Below are 21,517 nucleotides of genomic sequence, written 5' to 3'. Positions count from 1 at the left end.
GTATTTTTTTGGATACAAACAATCATTAGTTTTCTTAATCATCTCATAGCATAAGCCATTTGAGGTATTTCTAATAACACTTGTAATGCTGTATTATTCAGTAGAGACTAAAAATTTTGCTTGATATAATAAATTGTTTGAATGTTGCTTGTATGTATTGAATGGTATAAAGATTTTAGCTTATTTATTATATAAACAATAATTGAAGATTTTGCTTGAAAAAACTTTATTTTGAAAAAAATATAAAATAAAGTAAAATTGTTTTTTGGGAGGAAAAAGAATCAAATCAAATCAAATCAAATAACTTAAAACAATGACTCATATTAACATTGAAGTATTCAACAAAATCAATAAGTACTTAACAAAAATAAGAAGCTTTAATTTCATCTCCCTAACATTGTTCCATGCTATTTTTTCCTCTTCCTCCTTGTTGGTATTGGTGATCTTATATTATTGATTACAATCTCATTGTGTCGATATTTATAATCATGTTTGATTTTTATGGTTGTGCTGTTTGTAATCTTCTTATATTGAAGAGCAGGCAAGTAAATTTTTGTGAAAATCTTGAACAATAATCTCACAATTATGTGTCCAAATCCCCAAAGATTCATGATTCTACAATTTACAATATTAATGTGAGTCTGGTCCTCCTTAGTTGTCTCCAGATTTGGCTCCAGATTTAATAGCCTTACAATTCTATACCAATTTCAAATTGTATAATGAGGAGACAAGTTTGACTAACAAGTTCTCAAACATGAGCAAATTGATTTCCAACATCTCTCAATGCTGGAGGAGAGGTTGCAATTGATTGCTTTGTAAGATGTGTTCATAATTCCTCATTTGTGCACATTTTGAGTGCATTCAGCAACGCACCTAATGTTATCACAAGAATTACCAAACTGGTCGCAATTGACAGACTTCATAGAAAGAACCAACCGACGCAAAGGACAAAGATCAGTAATGAACAATTTTGCAACTTATTTCGTCCAAATTGTCTTCATGAGGACAAACACTGATGAATAAACTCATGAATATAATATGAAGCTCATAAATTTTCAGTGTCAATTAACACTGACAATCAATAATGAGCTGAGAACGAGATCTTACAATAACATTGATCCGTGAGCATTTTCAATTGAAGCACAAATCTCTTTTGATGGGTTGGTTTTCAGAAAGCAACATTAAAGAGATACAGTGCTAAATTGTGAAATGTGAAACAATGTTCAACAATGACAAAAATTTCAAGCAGGCAGAGCACGGGGCAGGCAGCGGGTACGCTGCCGGCCCACTACCTGATTTCTCCATGCGTGGACGCCCTGCCATGGCTGAGGACATCTGTCCATGTGACGATTTCAATGGTTTCTACTAGACTAACACCATGCTTTTCACAACCAAATGTGCAGTGAGGGATGGAGATTCGACTCGGTAACCCATTTACTGGAAATTGTGTCAGATTTCATAAAAACAGTATCTTTTATAACTGTGGAAACATCTGAGAGTATACAAATTTTGATCAATATTCTTGCCATAGAATCTTAACTTGATTACAGTTTCAACGTCGACTGCACTACAGAGCATGATTGGTGCAAGCTACTACACCTATTATGCTCGTTTGTTTCAGTACCTTACTGCATAATCGCTTCAAGAAAATGATGTGTTCTCCTCAACTGTCCTCACGACGTCAACTTCTCTTCCAGGGGCTATGATAATCTCATCTCTGGGAACGCGTGTTGAAATCAAGTACAACCAGCTCCATGAAAAGTGGTATGATGTACCAATGGCGTAGTATGAGACCTAAAGAACGCATTTCTTCAACAATTGAATTGAAGATCTAAGCCAAACTTTCATCGAAGCTGGACGGGGTTGCTAAACAAGTGTCACCTCTTTTCATGCCACCTACAGATGAATAAGCTGCATTTGATTTCAAAACCAAGCGTGGGCGGTAAGTGAAGAGTGGAACAAGAAGATAGTGGGAAATTCCATCATCATGCAAGTATGAACAACCCATACAATCTACTCTTTTAAGAATGGTTGAGGATGTACCTCCAATGAATGTTGGACAAAAGCGTGACTATTATGCTGATACACTGGAAAGTTGCCAAAGCCATGTCTCATGGCACTCCGCGACTTGCAACTGAAGGGAAAGAAATAATCAGCTTAAGGCATTATGTTGTTAAAAATGCAGAATATACCAATTAACAAGCTTTAGCCAGAAAGTGCACCTGTATTGGAAGTCGTTCTAGTCTCTTTCAATGGTCGCGTCTCAGAGGGTGAAAGAGTTGGGGGAAGCTTCCGACTTCTACTAGGGAAACCGAAAACAGGTTGCTTGCTGGAATTCTGACACGCGAGATTATCTGCACGACGCCACGTAACATCAATTACTGAATACCTGCATAATACTTAAGCTTTCTCAAACTCCGTTAACTTTCAACTTTACGGCATATTGGCATTCAAAGATTCAGACTTAAGAAAAAGGTAACGACAAAACCTAGTGGAACTCCACGAGCCGAATGCTTGGCTGCCAGTAGATTCTCGTAAGCAGCACGGTGCTTACTTGGTACAAACTCTCCAAAACTGGTAGATCAACGTCACAAATTCGAGTTTCAAATTTACAAGCACCTAATACTCCAGAATGAGACAGCTTATAACCATTGCCCAGTAGCAACCAACGTCAAGGATTCTCACTAAAGCGTTAAAAAAAATGCAAGGCTCCATAAATGAGTTATTCTCTTCCTAAAATCTGAAAGGGATATAAGTAGCCCAAAGACGAGTAAAACTATACACCAAGAGTCGATCAGGGAAAACATATGAGGAACCTTCGCAATAGATACAAGCGTTCCGGAGCAGAAAAGTAATTCCCAACTGACTGTAGAAGCCTGTTCATGTCGATAGACTGGTTCTTCAGACCTCGCATGCATTCCAGAAATCCCTTGTACTCTCCAGAGCTAAGACGCCCCTTAACCTGCTTAGCAGCAGAAAGACCCATAGCAAAAATCATAAGTAAAAAATCACACGACTTCAAATACTCTCAAGGTAAAAAGAAGTAAATGACATAATTTAATTTAATTAGACATGACTTGCAATACCTCCTTCAAGAAGTTAGCAGCCCTTCTATTCTTGTCATCCTTGGGTATCGCATCCTTACGTGTTCCTTCCTTTTGATCAGTGGGTATGATATCTTCTGCCATGACAGCGACCTCCGTTTCTTCCTTGCATCGATTGCTCGCTTTTGGACCAATACAAGGGCAGGAGCCAATATCCTTCAGATATGAAGTTGCAATGTCATCTGGTTTCGAAGAGGCTTCTGGTGGTCGTGAATGATCAGTTGAAGCTTGTCCACCTGAACCTAAACATAACCTCAACATGAGTCTCCAAATAATAAATCTAGATACGGACGTCATTTGAAGTTCTGTAAAAAGGTATGAGCATCTAGAGCAGTCAAAGCAATCCATTACTTAGATTCAATTGGATTGTTAGAATAGTTCATCACAAGAATTAAGAATATCAAAGAAAGGGAAGTTATACTGAATTTACTAGAAGCATATGATGTATTGATGTGGACTAGCTATCACTTTGGTACTTATTCAGGAGATTGAAAGAGGGAAGTAGATAGACAAACTTTGAAGTTCATTGAGCCTTCTACTGGGATTTGGACCAAGAATTCTCTGCCCAGCCATAACTCCTTTACTAGCTGCAAAGCCGCCCGACAAATGGACCAATCCAGCAGTGCTTCCAACTGCACAATTCGCAGCAGTGATGGCCACGTCTTTCAGAGGCTGACTGCTCTTTGATACTCGATCGGCTGCTAGCAACGCTGACAAAGATTCACGAGATGCTAAAGCCCCCGTGTCTTCATGATGACGTGGGAGAAAAATAGACCCCTGCAAAAACAAATTGACAAGGAAATATCCTTTTAAATCCAGTATGTCCAATATATTCGTAAAATTTTATGTCCGAGTACTGATAAAATCCGCAACGTCAGCATTAAGAGCAAGATTGTATATCAAATATGTACACAGAGTGTGTAGTCTCATGGCTTCCACCAAAAGTTGAAATTGAGCAAATCTCAGAATTATAAGGAGCAGATGCTGACTGCAGGCATAGAGTTCTTCAGCCCACCAATGCTAGTACCACTTTTCTCCAGAGCAGCACCATCCTTGGAGCTTTGCAAGCTCAAAGCTGAAACAGATACAATGGTTATTGGAAAAGGTACAACCTATAAGAAGAAGAATAAGAGACAGTAGAGTGCTAGAGTTATGGCCATGCGTACCAGGAGTAGTCTGCAAGAAACGAAGGGGGTTAGTGGCCGCACCGAAGTTGATGACAGTAGAATTTTTTTGTTGAACAACCCGTGTATAATCATGACCACCTGTAACACGGTATTCGAATGAACAGGTTTTAACACATCATGACTTCATATTCATGCCACAAGTTCGCTTCAATGAGTTAATTCGTGTACAAGTTACTACTGTTAACAAACTATAATAATAATAATTAAACAAATAACAAAAACAGTATCCAAATCAACAAACAAACCTGTAGCGGTACCAACTGCACTAGACGGTTTCAAAGGTCCACCAAGAGTATCTCTATCTTTAAAAAACCGTGTCAGACTGAAAGCTGCATCTCCAAATTTATGATAGGTCTATGTTTTCCAAAGACGAAACTCGACCATTAGTGAGACGTGAATACTGATTCCATCTTTTATTTGGAAAACTAAATCAAAGTTCTCGACCCAAACCTAAGACAGAAATCAAATCAAAAGTAGACGAATGAAAAGACAAAGATTTAAGGAAATTGTTTCACTAGTAAGAGGATAACTAAAGACTAACCTTAATGTACGGCCTTAGCCAAAGTGACATTTGACTTTGTGGTCCTGATTGACCAAACCTGCAAAGTAGCTTGAAATTTTCATTTGGTTCATGGTAAGAAGAATACACATGCATAGATGATTGAAAAAAAAAAAAAAAAAAAAAAAAAAAAAAAAAAAAATCGTAGAAGCAACGTAGAAGTTCAAACAGTTTTCGGAAGGTTAGATATTTAAAACAGACCTTTCATCACAAAGAATGATAGCTCCGTAGTCATTGCGATGACGGATCACACGTCCCACAGCCTGGTTAACTGCCCGGGAAGCTTGCTGGACGTACCACTCTTCCCCAGTTAAAACCTGTGAATGTACAAACCAACAAGGTAATTTAGTATATACATGAAATATAATTTACTGATGACACAGCCAATCAACATCAGAATTATTTGGATGAAGAAATTAACACATCAGGTATTTCTCAGCCATGTCAGCCACTGGCCTGAACAACAACTGTTCATATCATAGCAATCAAAAGACAAAGAATGTTCACACACATGATAGTATTCTCTGCAGAGTGAATTCAATATGGATATAAATCACCTTGTGTTTTGTGATACGTGAACGAGCCTGCTCGTCAAGGAACTCTCTTTTTAACCTCACCTGCCACACCAAACAATACTTCTTTACTAAGAAATTCACTGCAGCATGTTGAGCATTCTGGTAACAGATTGAGTTTAAATGAAGAACTTGAGTATGCGACTCGTCCAAATAGAGAACAGTATTAATGAATGAGAAAGACCTTAGGATCCATCTTCATAGCAAAAGGTATTCCGGTCACAACGACAGCCCGCCCTGATCGATCTGCGAAATCAAGTCCTTCGCTCACCTTTACAGGTAAGCAAGCGGCGTGCGTGAGCTAAAAATACATTGTGTGAGATATTAACATCTACAATCGTGCAATTAAAAATGAATTTTGAATTTACAAAATTATCAGGGCAATCAAAGATGAAACAGCTGAAAATATCACATCGTGTCACCAAAAACGAGAGAGAGAGAGAGAGAGAGAGAGAGAGAGAGAGAGAGAGCACCTTGCCTCGACAAACAGCAAAGAAAATAGCCCCTGTAGAGGTAGGGTCGTTGATTTTAGCCACGAAATCCTGCACATAACATTTAACGCCAATACAGCCCTTGATGAGTACAAGTTCATTTACCACACTATTGCACAGAGATTGGAGACCTTATCCCAAGCACAAAAGGTTAAACTGTTCAGAAGATCCCAACATTGACAATTCAGTTATTTGACCTCGTTAGCTTGATTGAAAAGAGCCGACTCCTTAGGCTCAACAACAGGTTGCTTGTTCCTACAAATACGCTCCCAAACTGTAGCTGCTGGTCCAGAGGTCTGCAACAAAAAGCTCCTCAAAGCGGGCTTAAAACATCGACAAAAGCATACAAACAAGACCAAATGGGAATGAGAAGGAAAAGATACATGGTATACAAGATACATGTCCAACAAAACACTTACCACTGTCTGCCAAGCTTCAATGCAAGAATTGAGGAGATAATAGGATGGGAAGAAAACAAGCACACCGTCAGGCACAATGCGTGCAAAATTGACTGCAAGACAACAGGTAGAGAAATGTTACTTCGATGCCATTGCTTCTGTTCATCACTGCTCGTTCACTGATTAATAAGTAAATAAGAAGTAAAAATGATACAGAACATAGAGACCCTTCTGTCTCTATCGCATATTGTGATAGCCATGCAGTGAGAAAACTGCATTTTGTTTGAACGAACAAATCATACCAATTGTATTTCCAAGCTCGAGCTTATATTCGATGGAGTCACGACTCCGATAAGAAGAATTTAAGGGTCGTCCAGAAGGACCATTAGAAACAACTCCAACCCACACTTGACTCGCATCAATGACGTGAGGGTTTTCGAGTCTGACGTCAAACGCTCTGCAGTTTAATAGAAAAGGTAAATGGAGACCTAGAGAAATAGTACGCAACACAACTGAAAAAGAGCTAAGCAGAGACTGCTTGCTCAACTACAATGTACTATCGTGTAAGAGTTCTGATTCTCACAGATTCAATTCAATAGCAAAGGACTCCAAAGGAGCTAATGTTCCAGAAGTCAGTATGACAGAGCGCACGCCCATCTTCGAAAACTCCTCCATTGCTAAACCAGGATTAAAACACCACCAGCTCAACATGCGCCCTTTCTTATTTCCTGCGGTGAATAAACCAGGGGACCTAATCAATGCTTTACATTACAGCACGCAAAAGTAAATTATGCAAATAGCCTATCAGGTGGTTAAATGAAAATCATTAACTCAAGAAAACGACCAAACTGAGAAGATAGGAACTCTTCAATCTAACCAACTACGAGGGCTCACTAGTTGTTTACTAACACGTAATAACACGCTACGCTGTGATAATGTACAAGTTACCTCTTCCAGCAGCTTTGTTCCCATCTTTACCACTTTGCTCGTGGATGTGAACCTGATAACACATAACGAGCCGTCATGTGTGATTGCTTAATGTCATGTCAATTTACAGAGAAGCGCCTCTGATTTAGTTCCCAATTTGTGTCATAGCAGCATTTTATGGCCAGTGCTCTTCAAATACGTAGGTCTGTTCACTTTCTAATAAAGAGTTAACAGTAGATTCTTGAGGTATGTTCCTCGAAAAGAGCACTGCGGAGTAATCTCTAAACAAATGATTGCTAGAAGGTACTTGCAAACACTCACTTTATAAGAACCAGCATGTGATACATTGTTATCCCTAAAGATGATGCGCAGGGCATCCCGGAAAGTTGACAGACGATACATTGTCCCAGTCCCCCCTGCTTTTGATTTCGCACCTACTGTTCTCTCATTCGCTTCTGAAACACATTGAAGATCTTGTCCTCGTTAAATTGAGAAGACTAAAAAAATATCTAGCAGATCGAATGTAAAATTTTATACAGAATTAAGACCTTCAATGTCGTAGCCTATGATGATGTATAATCAACAATACTACGAGAAATCAACATGTATACACCTCCTCAATGTTAGCCTACTGCAACAAATACTACTCAAGCACATTGCAATTAGCAACTTACCATCTTCGAGAAGTGCAGTGGCTTGATCAATAGTATCAATTAGCATAGAAACAGTTTCGTACGTGATTTTTATCTCCGCCAAAAATTCATAAATGTAAGGACCAGGGCGGGTAAATCCTAACTCAGATTCAATAGGCACCTCGTTGATCCTCTTCTCCAGCTCTAACAAAAGTGCTGCAACTTCAAAATGTGATGTTAGTTAAATATCACTTTCACAGCCATTGATTTTCCTCACCTGGAGAACTTTTTATACAACCGCCCGTCTGCATTACCACTAGAATGATCAAAAAGTGTACTTGTTAGTACCTAAGAAACACGGGAGCTCTTAAAGCGTATGTCGGTACCTTTTAAAACCGCAAAATTGTCGGGATCTATAGAAGTATCAGCTGCATTGTCACTCCCCCTGCGTGCTAGAGCTAAATCTACACAGGAACTTGCCTCGGCAATGCAAGTAGCCAAATGGGCTGCAGGCAAATCGAATGAAGCTGCATCAGCGCAAATTCCTTCCTGCACCCAGTTTATATTTATCAATTTACGTACCATTGTAAAATTACGGACAAAGTAGAACAATGGCAATGCGAATGTGTTGGTGATACGATCCCTCGACTATCAAGGAATTTGTTGAGCATCAAACTCTGGACAGCTGACATTAGATGGATAACAGCAAGCGTTGTATGTGTCTTTACACCATACTCAAGCTAAATGAAGAACTTGGATATTCCAAAATCAACAAAATCCACCATAACTTGCCAAATTGTGTGCCTCGTCAAATATGAGGATCGTCCTGCCCCAGGAGACACCAGTTAGAGACCGCCGCATTTCTTTCTCGATGAGATAGTTGTAGGGCACAAAGAGAATGTCCGCTGAGTTGTGAAGCTCACGTGAAAGAAAGTATGGACATCTGCTCCAGATGGATACCCACCGCAAGTTAATTAAAACCACGACATGGCTAAGCAACCATGCAGTAATGCTGTCCGAGCTTGTCTATAGACTGAGCAAGCTAAGACTGTAATATAGAGTTTCGGAATCGGAACAATGCCTTATTTGCCTTAACTTAATCAAACACAAAGGAATTGCATAAATCTGACACACTTACGGGCCTTCAGTTTTGCCAATTTTCACTAAATCCTCAATATCTATTGGCTCCTCTCCTAGTTGAGGGTGGTTTTTCGCATAGTCTGCAACCATTTCGGTAATCCATCTTAGTTGAAACATACCTGGATTAATTGACGTACTCGCTTCTCAAAGAGTTTGATACTTAGGACATTCATAAAGAATCTCAATCGCAACCCGATTCACCCTCACTTATTAAATGATGCATACCAGCAACACCGTTGTAGTGCTTGCAATTTCGTCCCTTAGTTAGTGAGCGACAGGCATGGTTTTGAGCTCTTCCGCGTAGATTTTGAACTTCACGATGAATGCACATTTGCTCTCTCGAACCCAGCACCACCATTTTGGGCCTGCTCGGTGAGAAATGATAAGCTCATTAGACCATGGTACGTAGATGAATCACATGCTTTTAGAAAGGTATAATAACAAGAGAATCCGGTTCGCAATTATTCTGCACACGTATTGTTAATAATCCACTTCGACAAGCGCATTAACGTAATGTTCTACTTACACTGCAAAACCGTGGTCTTGGCCGTAATATTAAAACGCAGGATTCTATATGATGCGGGAACTATGTATGCCACAGCTAGACCTTGAGGCGTACCAAGGTGCTCAAATACATTAAAAGGATCACAAATACACCAACCTGTAGACCGTGGCTTTAAGCTCCCGAATCACTTGCTGTAGCTGACTATGAGTACGAGAAGAATACACAATTGTGGGCAACTTTGGCTGGAGTGCCTCCTCAGAATCGTTTTGGCTGAGACTCATCAAACCTCGCTGGGATGACTGGCTCGTAACCCGCTGAGACGATTGACTCGTTTGTTGAAGAGGTATCAGGCTCTCACGCCATGCCAAAGTCGCACACAGCAAACACAGCGTTTTTCCCGTCCCTGTGGGACTCTCCAGCAAAGCATTCCGTCCCTAACAAAACCACAAAATGCAATGTGATCTTGGAGTAACTTACACAATTTTGCAAAAACTTTGAAATCCCAACGTATCTCCCACATTGTTTTTACATAATCCCAAAGGTTCAGGGTTTAGGGCTTAAAAAAAACCTGCTGCAGTGAAGAGATGACACGCTCCATGTACACAAGCTGGCAATCGTAGGCATCGTATGGAAATTGCACGGATATGCCTGCAACCTTATACGTCGGCATGGTTCTAACTGTTACCAAATCACCCCAATTCAAATTGGCTTAGTACCCCGGAAAAAAGAATCTCCACTTCGCCAATACGTTACTCATGGTCCTTTACACCCCCCGCCATACGATCTCAATGCTTTAGCAATCCCTGTATATTACAATTCAACTGTGGAACGCCTGTCCTCCGACAATCGATCAAGAGGCAGAATCTAAACACAACCCATAAGCCATCACGACACGAACTCTGGTCTTCAAAACCGCTACATTAGCTTCGACCTCCGCTAGACCACCTCAAGGAACCGCAAGTAACTTAAGGGAGCTTCAACCACTATCCGTCGACAAAAGATCTTCTAATTCATAGCACTCCCGGAAGCTCCAGAAGGATCTCAACCTACGTCCCTCTCCTGATTGCTGAACCAAAACACGCCACCAGTCCAATTTCCCAGCTGAAACTATCTTCACCATGACCATAAATTCTTCCCCGATTTCGAAACAAATCCGGAAACCCAACCACACAGAAGAGTCTTCAAAGACATAGATTCCGAGGAGATTTGTGGTGTCTCGGTTGCGTCCGCAGATTTGCTGGGCGTGTTCCGGAATGGTTCGCAGATTCGCAGCGGGATGGCTACTGGCACTCACTCGGGCTGATCTGATCTGTTTCAATTCAAACCAGCGGAGCGTCCCCTACAAGGCATTCGAGAGCCGTCTTTTTCTCGTCTCTCTTTCCCTCCAAAAAAGTTACTTTTCATTTTTAGGGCGATCGCCTAAAGGAACCACTAATTGGTCAATTGTGTTATATTTTTGCATTCAATTCAATTTCATTGTATTGTGTCGTAAACACATGTGAAACTAAAATAAATTATTACTAATTGATGTTGAATGGCATTCATGTGATCAGATCTAACAATGTTATAAAATGATTTCATCCTAGTTTGTAATGGTTTTGATATATATGTATATATAGATATATATATATATTCAAGTTGGATGACAGTGTGCTAAAGAAATCCTACTTACAACATAACATTGCAACAATAGAAATGTATAATGTTCATGTAATATGTGTTATTAGTAGCAGTTATAAAAGTATAATTTTTTTCCATTATTGAATATACATATATAATTATTTGATTTATACTATTTTATGTGCATGCATGTATACATATATTGTATTATAGTGTGTGTTATTTTACTACCAAATTGAATTAAAGATTGTCAAGGATAATTTTTTGTATATATATATATATATATATATATATATACATACATATACATATATTATTTTATTATTTTATTAAACATCTAACATTTTATCTTAATAGAAATATTTATTATACAAAAACAGTTGACAAAGAAAGTTAATATAGAAAAGAGAAGAAATATGAATGTTGTGAAATGTGGATATTAAAGATAAAGTAGTATACATAAGTTGTAATAAAACTGTAATTTTTATGTTTGTATTAATTATAACTAAAATAATAGTTATCATCAAATAAATAGTTTCATAAAAATTATCTTATTATTAAAAGTTTATTATATAGCATTATAAGCAAATAAATTTGTATGTAACTCTTTTTTATTTTTTAAACTTGAACTTAAAGTAAACATACATTTTAAAGAATTCAATCAATATCATGCATTTTTTTTTCTTTATTGTTTTTTAAACATAAAGATATAAATGTTTTTGTTATGAAATTTGGGCATGAAAAATAATTGAAGATTAATAAAGCCTGAATATATTTGATACTTCTTTTAGGTATTAGAGCATAATTATACTTTGTACTATGACTTATATATCTTAGACATAATTTATCATTTGTACTCTAAGTCTTTTTTCAAAAAGTAAAAATAAATAAATAAATAAAATAAAATAAAGACATCTTAATTTATTTTGGAGGACTTTTGCAAATTAAGAGTTGGATTTGTAAAGCAAGCCATGGAGTCTTATGTGAAATTTTCTTACTTAGTGTAATAAATGTCTAATTTACTAAAGTAAATAGAAATAAGTAAAAATAAATGTTTCATATTATATAGATGATATCTTTCTCAAGAAACTTTAATAAAGTTTGTTGGATGTAGATTAAATATTTAGACTTCTATAGATATGTCACATATCAATTAAAACTTGTCATATATAAGTTTTCTAATTTTAGAAAGTTATATTAAAAATAATGTATAACTTGATGCTTAGACCACAAGCTCTGTAGTCCATAGAAAGCTTCTACAAGATCTTTCAAGTAGCCAATATATAGAGAGGCAAGATTAAGGCCATTCTAAATCATATTAAAACTTTATTTTGTATTCTAATTTTAGTATAAGACTTTATAAATTTTTTATAATTAGAAAGAGCAATTCTAGTTTTTTTCTATTATATAATTGTATATATTATCTTTCTTTTTTTCTTTTTTTCTTTTAGTTACACAAGTTTTTATTTTCTTCTCAAAGTTTGTCATAGTTTATGTTGCTTACACTTAAATAATATATGAGTTTTGTTTCCTACTTCTATATCTTTTATGATAACAAGCAAGTCCAAATTTTGTATATAAATAACTTAAATGCATGTAGATTGTATAAAAGACACTATTGTCCAATATCATGGCATATATATATATATATATATATATATATTGTCTCCATGCATTCATTACAAATCAGATATACTATATAAATGATATGAGTGTAAAATCTTTTCAACTCAAGTTTTATTTTAAAGCATGGTCCAATTTGAATTGAAATAAGGATTAAAGAGCTTGTTCTGCTTAGTAATTGAAAAAGAGGTGCAAAGAACATGTTATTAAATGATTTTGTGTCTCAACTTTATAAATTTTAAAATTATTGATTAAATTAGTGGCTATACAAGTTATATTTTATAAAATAATAATATTAAATATATTTTAAAATAAATATAATATTATATTTCTTTAAATAGATTTTATAATTTTATAAATAATAATTACATATTCTACTAATAATTATTTATTATTATTCTAAAATTCTATATACTATTAGTTTTATTTATTTCAAATATATATGGTATTTATTTAATTTGCATATGAAGAATCAATTAATGTGTTTTATTTAACTAGTTTAATGATCTATTCAATTTTGTAACTTTTTATTTCTATTGTCACAATTAAAAACATTTCTTTGTATTTTTAATTTATTTTAATCTATTACACATTAGTAAACTTGTTTAATTTTATAATATATATATATATATATATATATATATATATGTATATATATATATATATATAATTGATTCTTAAAGATTGAACTATTATGTATTAATAAATTATCATATATTTGTATAACTTATATAAAATATAGATTAAGATTATTTGTCTTAACTTTACATTATTATTTTTTAATTTCAAATAGTTATATGAGGGTTTTAGTAAATATAAAAAATAAGAAAAAAACTTATTTTTATATTTATATAATATATTCTTTTTCTAATTTTTATTGTAATTTTAAAATAAAATATGAATATGGATTGTCAAAAAATAATAATAAGATATATTAGATTTTACACATAATTTAAAGCATATTTTAAGTTATTTTTTATGTATTTTAAAAAATAATTTAGTATTTTATTTTTCTATAAAATTTCAGTTATTTTAAAATAATATTATTGTAATTTATGTAATGTAATGATTTGATCTTAGAATAAAAAATAAATGAATAAAGAACTCACATAATCATATCCGATTTCTTATTTTGTATTAAACTTTCTTATATTTAAAATTGAAGATGGTTTCTTTGAAGTTAGTTGAAAAAAATACACTATTTTTTTCTATAGTAAATTATTGCAATCCCTCATTATAATTATTATTGGCATTTCTATATAACAAGGCATCCAAAGTGAAATTACTAGTTCTAAAAAATATTTACAATAATTTAAAATCTCTTCATAAAACATTTAATCATTAAAAATAAGTTTGATTTTTTTTTCTATTGAAAAAATCTTTTAAACCAAAAAAATTAATTTTTAGAAAATTTTATAAAAGTATTTTTTAAAATATTCTTAAAAATCTCCAAAAAAATCTTTGCAAATAACTTCAAAAAACTCTATAAGACTTTCTTGAAGTTGTTCTACACATTGTCACACAACAACCTTCTAAAGGTCTTGTAATGATGCCCTATTTACTATTTCTCTAGCCTACAAGGCAGCAATGATAGTCTAATATGATAATTTTTTGGTAAAGTTTTGTCTTTTTTGGAGGTTTGAACAATATACAATAAAACTTCTCACTAGTCACTTATGCTCACCTCTTCTATTTTACAACACTGCAAGCTTTGAGGCATAGAAATTTATTTTTGGAAGACTACTTCTATCACTTCTTTGGATAGTATCCTCAATGCCATGATTTTGATTAGTGTAGATAAAATATTAATTTTTATTAGTTTAACATGATTATTTATATACTCCATATTTAAAGATATATACTATTATTTATTTATTTTTGTTAAATCATATGGAAATTTTTTTCTTTAAATATTTAGAAACTTCTAAGCACCTTGTTGCTCTTTTCTTATCACCAACTTGGTAATCTATAGCATTTTAAAATTTACATTTCTAATTTATTTATTCTTCAATATTTTAAAATATACTAAGTACAAGTTATTATTTCTTCCATTTTTCTAAACAATGATTCATAAGTTTTGGATGCTTTTTAAGTGACTTACTTATCATTTTGTTAAGATAAAATTCTTTAACTACAAAAGATATATCCTTTTTAATACCATAAATAACTATGGAATGCTAAAGAAGTCATAAGTTGGTGTAGTTGATGTCAAAGTCTTATTGTTGGTAAATTATATGTATTTGTTTGTTTATGGAGTAATTATGCTCACATAAGAAGCATGTTGATTTGTTTTTTAGCAATGTAAAATACAAATAATAGATTATTATTGATTAGTCATTACCAAACTAAAAATATCTTTACAATGACCAATAAGATTAAAAAAATAAAAAAATAAAAAATGATGAAATTGTGACATCACTAATTACAATTGAATAAGATGATGAAGCAATATCAAATTGATGACTTCAACAATTGTAAATCACTCATATGGTTATTAGTTTGATGATCACACAACTATTATGACAATCCCTTGGCAATCTTGTGAAATGCATCCAAATTAAGATAGCTGATCCATTGTTGACAAACCCCCCCCTCTCCCTCCCATTTCCAACCTACAAGGTGGGATGTTTCTATGAGTTTGGCAACCTATTGTCGATCAAGTTTGACATCCTTTGGTTGGAAATAGATCAGAGGTTGGTTAAAATGATGTTAAGTTACGAGTAATAAATAAAATTCATTGTACTTGGAATGTGTATACGTGAACTATCAATATAAGTGAGAATTGTTGATTGGTTGGAGTGGAATAATAACATAATTAAGTGCCACATGGTTTTATAAAAGTTGGATTATTGGTTTTGTAACTTATCATTGGTTTGAATTAGGTTGGTCTATATGTTGAAAATGGATCAAAGAGAATATTTAACTAAAACATTTATATAAATTCCATCTTTGGGCCAAATTGTCTGAAACACTTGGAATCCTACTGATTTCAGCACATGGGTATTTTTTATTTTCATTTTTACACTGACTCCAAATATTCTGAAATGTTTAAGTTATCCGAAATGAGTCGGCTACCTTAGTAAGAGATTTACCGCCCAGTCCCATTAACCCAGGCTCATTTGAGAGTCAGTTGTGCTTACAAAATAGACACATGCCCCCCAAGAAATTTAAAAAATATGTCTAGGAGGCACCGCATGTTTTTACGGATTAATGTTACATAGCGAACTATGCAGCCACAGACTTGAGGAGAATCTGTGTGCTTGTGATATTCATTTTGACCTAGTCGTAGCAGATAGATGAGAACTACAGCATTACTTGGTGACAGTATCTGGTGTATTGCGTTACAGCTGCTGGGGCGAGGAGTGTTGTTAGGGTTTATGGATATTTGAGCATATCGGAACCTGTGGATGTTAGGGTTCTGTTTTTGAGGCTCATTGCGAGAGTTTTGGGGGGCGTTCCAGCTGTGGCAATAGCGTCCTGGGAGATTCTGTCGATCGGTGTGAGCAGACCTCCAGTTGAAACACCAACGTGCTAAAATAAATAAATGAGGGGATAGATTACCTGCTGAATTGACGATGAATTCTCATGTGAGCTACGAGGCGCGTTTTCTCCATGCGGCAGCAGATGGAATTAGCCCAGCATTGCTGCTGTCAGCTCCCAAGGGAGCCGCGCAGTATCTATTCAATGTGCCGGAGGGTTTTGCCCGACTTGCACTCGAACACAAGCTTCGTCCGTCGGCCAAATTGTCTTGTGTTTCGCTTACGTCGCTGCTTCCTCAATCTGCTGTGAGAAATTCTTCTACCACTTCCGAGTGTTTGTAGAGGTCAACAAATCTGTTGTCATTACTTTTTAGGACCGAGGATTATGAAGTCCAGTGGGATTATGAGGTCATTAAAGCACATTGCAGTCAGACTTTCGCACTTGTTTCGAAAGCAGTGATTGCTCGTTGAGCTTCCGACACCTCGTGATTGTGTTGTTTTGCCTTGTCATGTTGGTAACGTACCAAGTTAAAGATCAGCAGTTCTTTAGCGCATACAGTAATGCAAATTTAGAATTATTCTTCAGAGGAACTTATCTTACTGTTAGGATTGGTTGGAAAAAATTGGAGAGCAGTAAGAATTTCATGTTGATCATGCAATGTCTTGACATTTCTGGCAGGGAGGACTCGGAGGCTTGTTGCTTAGATTGGCTCAAGATGGACACGGACAAGTGCAAATGATAGGATCCCCTGGTGTGAGCAGGTTGGTCCATTCCTTCCGTCATATATTCCGGTGGCGCCACCCTAAGGTTTCGTACTACTGCCTCTTTGGTGAGATTCGAGAGACCGTTGGGCTAGTATCTATTATCGTCTATTTGGAAGTTAGCCTTGTAGTGTTCTACCCCCTCTCGATTTGTGTTTCTCTAATTTGGAGGTTGAAAGTGTACTACGTGTTTTCTAAAGTAAAGATCAATCACGGACACGGATCTTATCAAGGTTGCAATCGAACTGCAGGTTTTGGTTAGCGACTGTGGAGCTTGCGAAAAGGTCCCCGTGTTTGAAGATGAGTTTGTCGTCATCGTCCCAATTGTATCAGGAGATTCGCTCTTGGGTTGTCCGTGGTGTCGTTTTGGCACCGCTACCCCAGCCAGAGAGGCCTCTTTACCAAGCCGCAATTCCGAACCGCCCGCGTCTAGCAGTAGTGCATCAGATTCTTCGAGTTCGAGCTCTTCCTCTGAGGATGAAGCAGCCCCTAGGTTCAAGAAGTCTGATCTCAAGCCACATGATAAGGATGGTTACTTGAATTCAAGAGACAGTAGCGATAGTAGCGACGGCGATAATGACTTCAGCAAGGAAGGAAATGCTGGAGCCAATGGCCGCCGAAAGAATCTCAGAAAGAGGAAGAAGATAGACCTCACCCATGTGAGCACCCCTTTGTTTGCAGAGCTTGACCTTATTTTCAGTGATCGCAACAACCGTGCCAAAGGCATGAAGAGCGTGGCGTTTTCTCGCCTCATAAAGGGCAATGGCAGCGAAAGAGAACGGGATGTATCATTTTCTCGCGGCATATCTCAGGCAGCTTCCCAACCAGCACTTGCAAGAAACCTGGAACCCAAGGAAAAGCGTGACACATGTGAAAGAGATGCCCAGAGATCTCTTGATGCCTCTTCACCACCTCAAACTGCAGGCTGCTATGACTGGTTGATCAACAATGCTACTGAATACGAACTTCCCGATGTTGGAGATGATGCAAATCCTGTATATGTGAAGAATTTGTGTGGCACAATTGAACCAGCTGCCAACTCTGGGGTGCAGGAGCAAGAGGCATGCAGAAGTGAGGCTTTACAATCCACTGTCTTGGGTTATGTCTGCTACTTGAAAAAATTAGGCGCAGGAATTATTTTGGTAGATTGTGAGAGTTCACTGCTGCTGGATAGGCTCTGGTCACATCCTGTGTTGAGGTGTGTTAATGGGAAGGCCACCTCGCGGTACACAAGCACTGATTTGCCTGTTGAAGTGAGTATAACTGACGGTCATGAAAAGCAACACTCTGTCGTAGCTGTCATCCACCTCTCTCACTATTCTTCACAGAATGTGGTTAATAAGGATGGAGACGTAGAACGAGACGAGACGCCTCCACACATTGCGATTCGGTTGGACACGCAGGAGTTTGGGTTTTGCTCATCTTTGGAGACCCTGGCAAAGCTAAATGTGATCAATAAAACAATGTTTCCTTTGCCCTTCGATTTAGCTTCCTCAAATTCTACTGGAGCTGGTGGTGAATCGTTCAAGAGTAGCAAAGAGCAGGAACATACATGGAAAGCTTCGATGCTTACGCGAGTTGTATTCGAAATGGGGGTCAATGGTGTCAACGCTTCCCTCGATAACACAGAATGTGTAAAGGCCATTGATATTGGTAAAATGCAGCATGAGATGCTTCGTAGTAAGCCTCACCTTAAGGCATTGGAATTGAACGGAAATAAAGATGGGATGCCACGCCCGAATTTCAAATCCATGCTTACATCAAACCAGCTGGCTGCCATGAATTTGAAAGAACGGCTGAAGCAGCAGCGAGGAATAACTCCGTCAACCAGCCCTGCGTCGATTCAAAAACAAATACATAATATTGTGGGATTTGATCATCCTGGAGCAACATTTCAGGATTCGCTGCAACGGGGGAATAGTGCAGATTTTGAGTTGGTATTTTTGGGAACAGGCTCAGCAGAACCAAGCAAATTCAGAGGTAGCAGTGCTATACTATTACAAACAGAAGGCAAACATAGTATGTTGCTGGATGCTGGAGAAGGAAGCATTGGTCAACTGCGACGCAAATTTGGTAGTGCAGGAGTTGATGAAGTCTTACGATCCCTGCAATGTGTGTGGTTATCCCACAAGCATGCAGATCATGTGCTGGGCATGCTATCTATTATACATGCATATCCAACTGAAGCACCGAAATTGACAATCATTGGGCCATCAGCAGTTAAAAGATGGATATCTGAGGTATGTTCATGGAAACTTAGCTTCTATGTCTAACCCTGGAGACTTAGGTTGCTCTTATCTTGATGAACTGTCACCCGAAGTCTAACAGTCTTTTGTGACTCACAGGCAGTGTCATTATGGGCAGACATGGGCTATAATTTTCGGCCTTTTCAGTTTTTACACTGCAACGCATTCTCTGAAGGCATTTTCAGCAGGCCTGCAGGAAATGGGGCTCTAGGTAACGCGGAACAGGACACTCAGGGGTTTCTCAAGAATCTTGCATTACTGGGTCTGAGGAGTATTTATGTTGACCACTGTCACGAAGCGTATGGATTAGTTATACATGGTCACAGTGGTTGGAGCATAGTTTACTCTGGAGACACAAGGCCTTGCCACAGACTGATACAAGCTGGAGGAGGCTGCTCTTTGCTTATTCACGAGGCAACTTTTGAAGATAATTTGTCTGATCATGCCATCCGAAAACGCCACAGCACTGTTTTGGAGGCTATCGATGTTGGATTACAAATGAGAGCTCAATTTGTTGTCCTCACCCACTTCAGTCAGCGGTATCCTCAGGTGAGGCCTTCGCCCGAGAATTTATTTGCAACTGGGGAGACTAGCAAGTGGATATGCATGCTAAGTCATTATCCTATCTTTTATAAACTACAAAGCTTACAGTATTGCACTCTCTTTCAAACAGATGGAGATGTCACAGTGTATGACCATGTAAGTCGTGATGAGAATGGCTTATATTCCACGTAAATTGATAATTGAAAGTAAGAAGTTAAGGGTCAAACATTTAGTATACCATCGTTGTCAATTCTCAGCGGATCTATTTACTTGATGCAGGCTGTGACGTTGGACGCAAGTAGATATAAAAACGTATGCACTGCTTTCGACGGCATGGTGGTTCGTGGTTGTGAGTTGGAATCTCTTGGTCGGACACTCCCGTTCCTCGGATCAGCTTTTTCCTATGAACGCCCCGATACGGAAACACTGGTTGCCCCCTGTTCTGTAGATCCTCAGAGCTTTAGAAACGATGTTGACATTGCTATAAGTCAACGGACCGTAGAAACTAGAGTGAAAAAGGAAACGGCCCAGTTTCATTTTGATTCTTCTGGTGTGTCGAGTAAATCAACTCATGCTTCAATTCAAGCAGTTGTAGGAAGCAGAGCGGCAAACGAGTCGTTTCAGCTACATCCTGAGAAATATCAACCTGTAAAGGGTGCAGAGATACTGAATACCGGCTTAAAAAAAATGAAGGGTTTTACAACATCCTTCGAGTGCACTGGTGAGAAAATACCAGCTCATTCTAATCCCCCTTCACGCACCATCTCCTCTCTACGCAAATGCCCCCAGCATGTTAGGTTTGCCGGTTCAGATTCAGATTAGTAAAGGAGAGACATCTAGCATTGAGAGAAAAGTGATGGCGATGTTGGGTTTAGATTAGTTTAGTTTAGTTCAATTCCTTCCTGTGTGGCATGAGGGTTCAAACAGACGTGTCTACGTTGTATTCCGAAATTCCAAGGTTACAAAATGTAAGAATTGTGATGGGTGCTACAAAAGGTCTTGAAGACTAATTTGAAAGTTGTTACTATCAAGTTACCCTTATACCAAGGGTGTGCGAACTTTGACCAGACCTTTTTAGTGTGATCATTTTTCCATATGTATCCTCAATAACGTCATCGTATTGCGTTTCTTGTGCTCAAGGCTATCCGTGGGTTGATTTGTCAAGTTAACCCCGCTTCTGACAAAATAATAGAACGGGATGCCCACAATCTTTGCATGTTTGTACAGTGTTTCATCCACCTCTTAAACAGGAACTGCATGGATGAAAGCCTTTTAAGAACCTACTCATTGCCCAATGAAGTCAAGGGGCAGGGTGTGCAAACAAACTTGTCTCCCTTTTCTAGTTTCGTGAACAGGAGGACGAGGACGAGGGAGGGGAGCTGGAGGCTTCTTGACCGCCAGTATGGTTATGGTAGGTATCGAAGTACCAACTTACAAGAGAGAGAGTTGAGAGAGCCAGGATACTCACAATAACACTCCCACCTGTTGGGGCATGCCAGCAATCATGAGTCCTTAGTACTCTCTGTCCTGCCTCCACCACCACCACTACCACCATCGCTCCTGCTGCTGCCGCCGCCGCCTCTCACAACTTCTGGTTTCCCCGTTTCGTATTTGCAGCACCAATTTCTCAACACATGGGCAAACAAACTCTTCACGGTATGTTGTGTGGACCAAATAGAGGTAGAATTCTGGTGGAGAATGAAGAATATGGGGCAATTCCTAAGTAAGA

At 37.4% G+C, this 21,517-nt stretch overlaps 2 protein-coding genes across 6 annotated transcripts; one reads left to right on the top strand and one right to left on the bottom strand.

Moving 5' to 3' along the window:
* Positions 1–1,454: 1,454 nt before the first annotated feature.
* On the bottom strand, positions 1,455–10,781 carry LOC112295446 (regulator of telomere elongation helicase 1 homolog). 5 transcript variants are annotated; one of them, XM_073540784.2, is made up of 28 exons: positions 10,084–10,781; positions 9,672–9,949; positions 9,236–9,375; positions 9,009–9,090; positions 8,659–8,813; positions 8,257–8,415; positions 7,913–8,086; positions 7,560–7,693; positions 7,260–7,311; positions 6,895–7,039; positions 6,614–6,768; positions 6,333–6,424; positions 6,111–6,209; positions 5,896–5,964; positions 5,607–5,693; positions 5,408–5,467; positions 5,052–5,167; positions 4,833–4,890; positions 4,537–4,645; positions 4,271–4,369; positions 4,094–4,179; positions 3,620–3,881; positions 3,087–3,346; positions 2,817–2,962; positions 2,489–2,574; positions 2,223–2,354; positions 2,044–2,134; positions 1,455–1,911 (listed from the first exon to the last, which is right to left on the bottom strand). In XM_073540784.2, exons 1-27 carry the CDS (start codon positions 10,183–10,185, stop codon positions 2,112–2,114), a joined length of 3,360 nt encoding a protein of 1,119 aa, XP_073396885.1. In that variant the 5' UTR covers positions 10,186–10,781; the 3' UTR covers positions 1,455–1,911; positions 2,044–2,111. The 5 variants fall into 5 exon arrangements, with proteins under 5 accessions (XP_073396885.1, XP_073396886.1, XP_073396887.1 ...); XM_073540785.2 differs by having other exon boundaries at positions 3,087–3,340; XM_073540786.2 differs by having other exon boundaries at positions 4,313–4,369.
* A 5,213-nt stretch (positions 10,782–15,994) lies between these two features.
* LOC112295587 (uncharacterized) lies at positions 15,995–20,857 on the top strand. The gene is made up of 5 exons (XM_024547359.3): positions 15,995–16,543; positions 16,917–17,045; positions 17,251–19,239; positions 19,345–19,794; positions 20,068–20,857. Exons 1-5 carry the CDS (start codon positions 16,334–16,336, stop codon positions 20,608–20,610), a joined length of 3,321 nt encoding a protein of 1,106 aa, XP_024403127.1. The 5' UTR covers positions 15,995–16,333; the 3' UTR covers positions 20,611–20,857.
* The last annotated feature ends 660 nt before the right edge of the window (positions 20,858–21,517 follow it).

Source organism: Physcomitrium patens, chromosome 18 (assembly GCF_059467195.1).
Source record: "Physcomitrium patens ecotype Gransden chromosome 18, ASM5946719v1, whole genome shotgun sequence".
Lineage (NCBI taxonomy): Eukaryota > Viridiplantae > Streptophyta > Bryopsida > Funariales > Funariaceae > Physcomitrium > Physcomitrium patens.
The sequence above is the reverse complement of the archived record's forward strand: the minus strand, read 5'-3'. Positions and strand labels throughout refer to the sequence as shown.

Excerpts from the sequence above, each read along its gene's own strand:
- LOC112295587 (XM_024547359.3), top strand. The coding sequence starts at position 16,334 with ATGAATTCTCATGTGAGCTACGAGGCGCGTTTTCTCCATGCGGCAGCA. Across the intron at positions 17,046-17,250 it reads TCCGGTGGCGCCACCCTAAG|GTTTTGGTTAGCGACTGTGG; the intron begins GTTTCGTACTAC and ends ATCGAACTGCAG. Across the intron at positions 19,240-19,344 it reads TTAAAAGATGGATATCTGAG|GCAGTGTCATTATGGGCAGA; the intron begins GTATGTTCATGG and ends TGTGACTCACAG.
- LOC112295446 (XM_073540784.2), bottom strand. The coding sequence starts at position 10,185 with ATGCCGACGTATAAGGTTGCAGGCATATCCGTGCAATTTCCATACGAT. Across the intron at positions 6,210-6,332 it reads TTGAAGCTTGGCAGACAGTG|ACCTCTGGACCAGCAGCTAC; the intron begins GTAAGTGTTTTG and ends TTTTTGTTGCAG. Across the intron at positions 3,882-4,093 it reads TGAAGAACTCTATGCCTGCA|GGGTCTATTTTTCTCCCACG; the intron begins GTCAGCATCTGC and ends TTGTTTTTGCAG.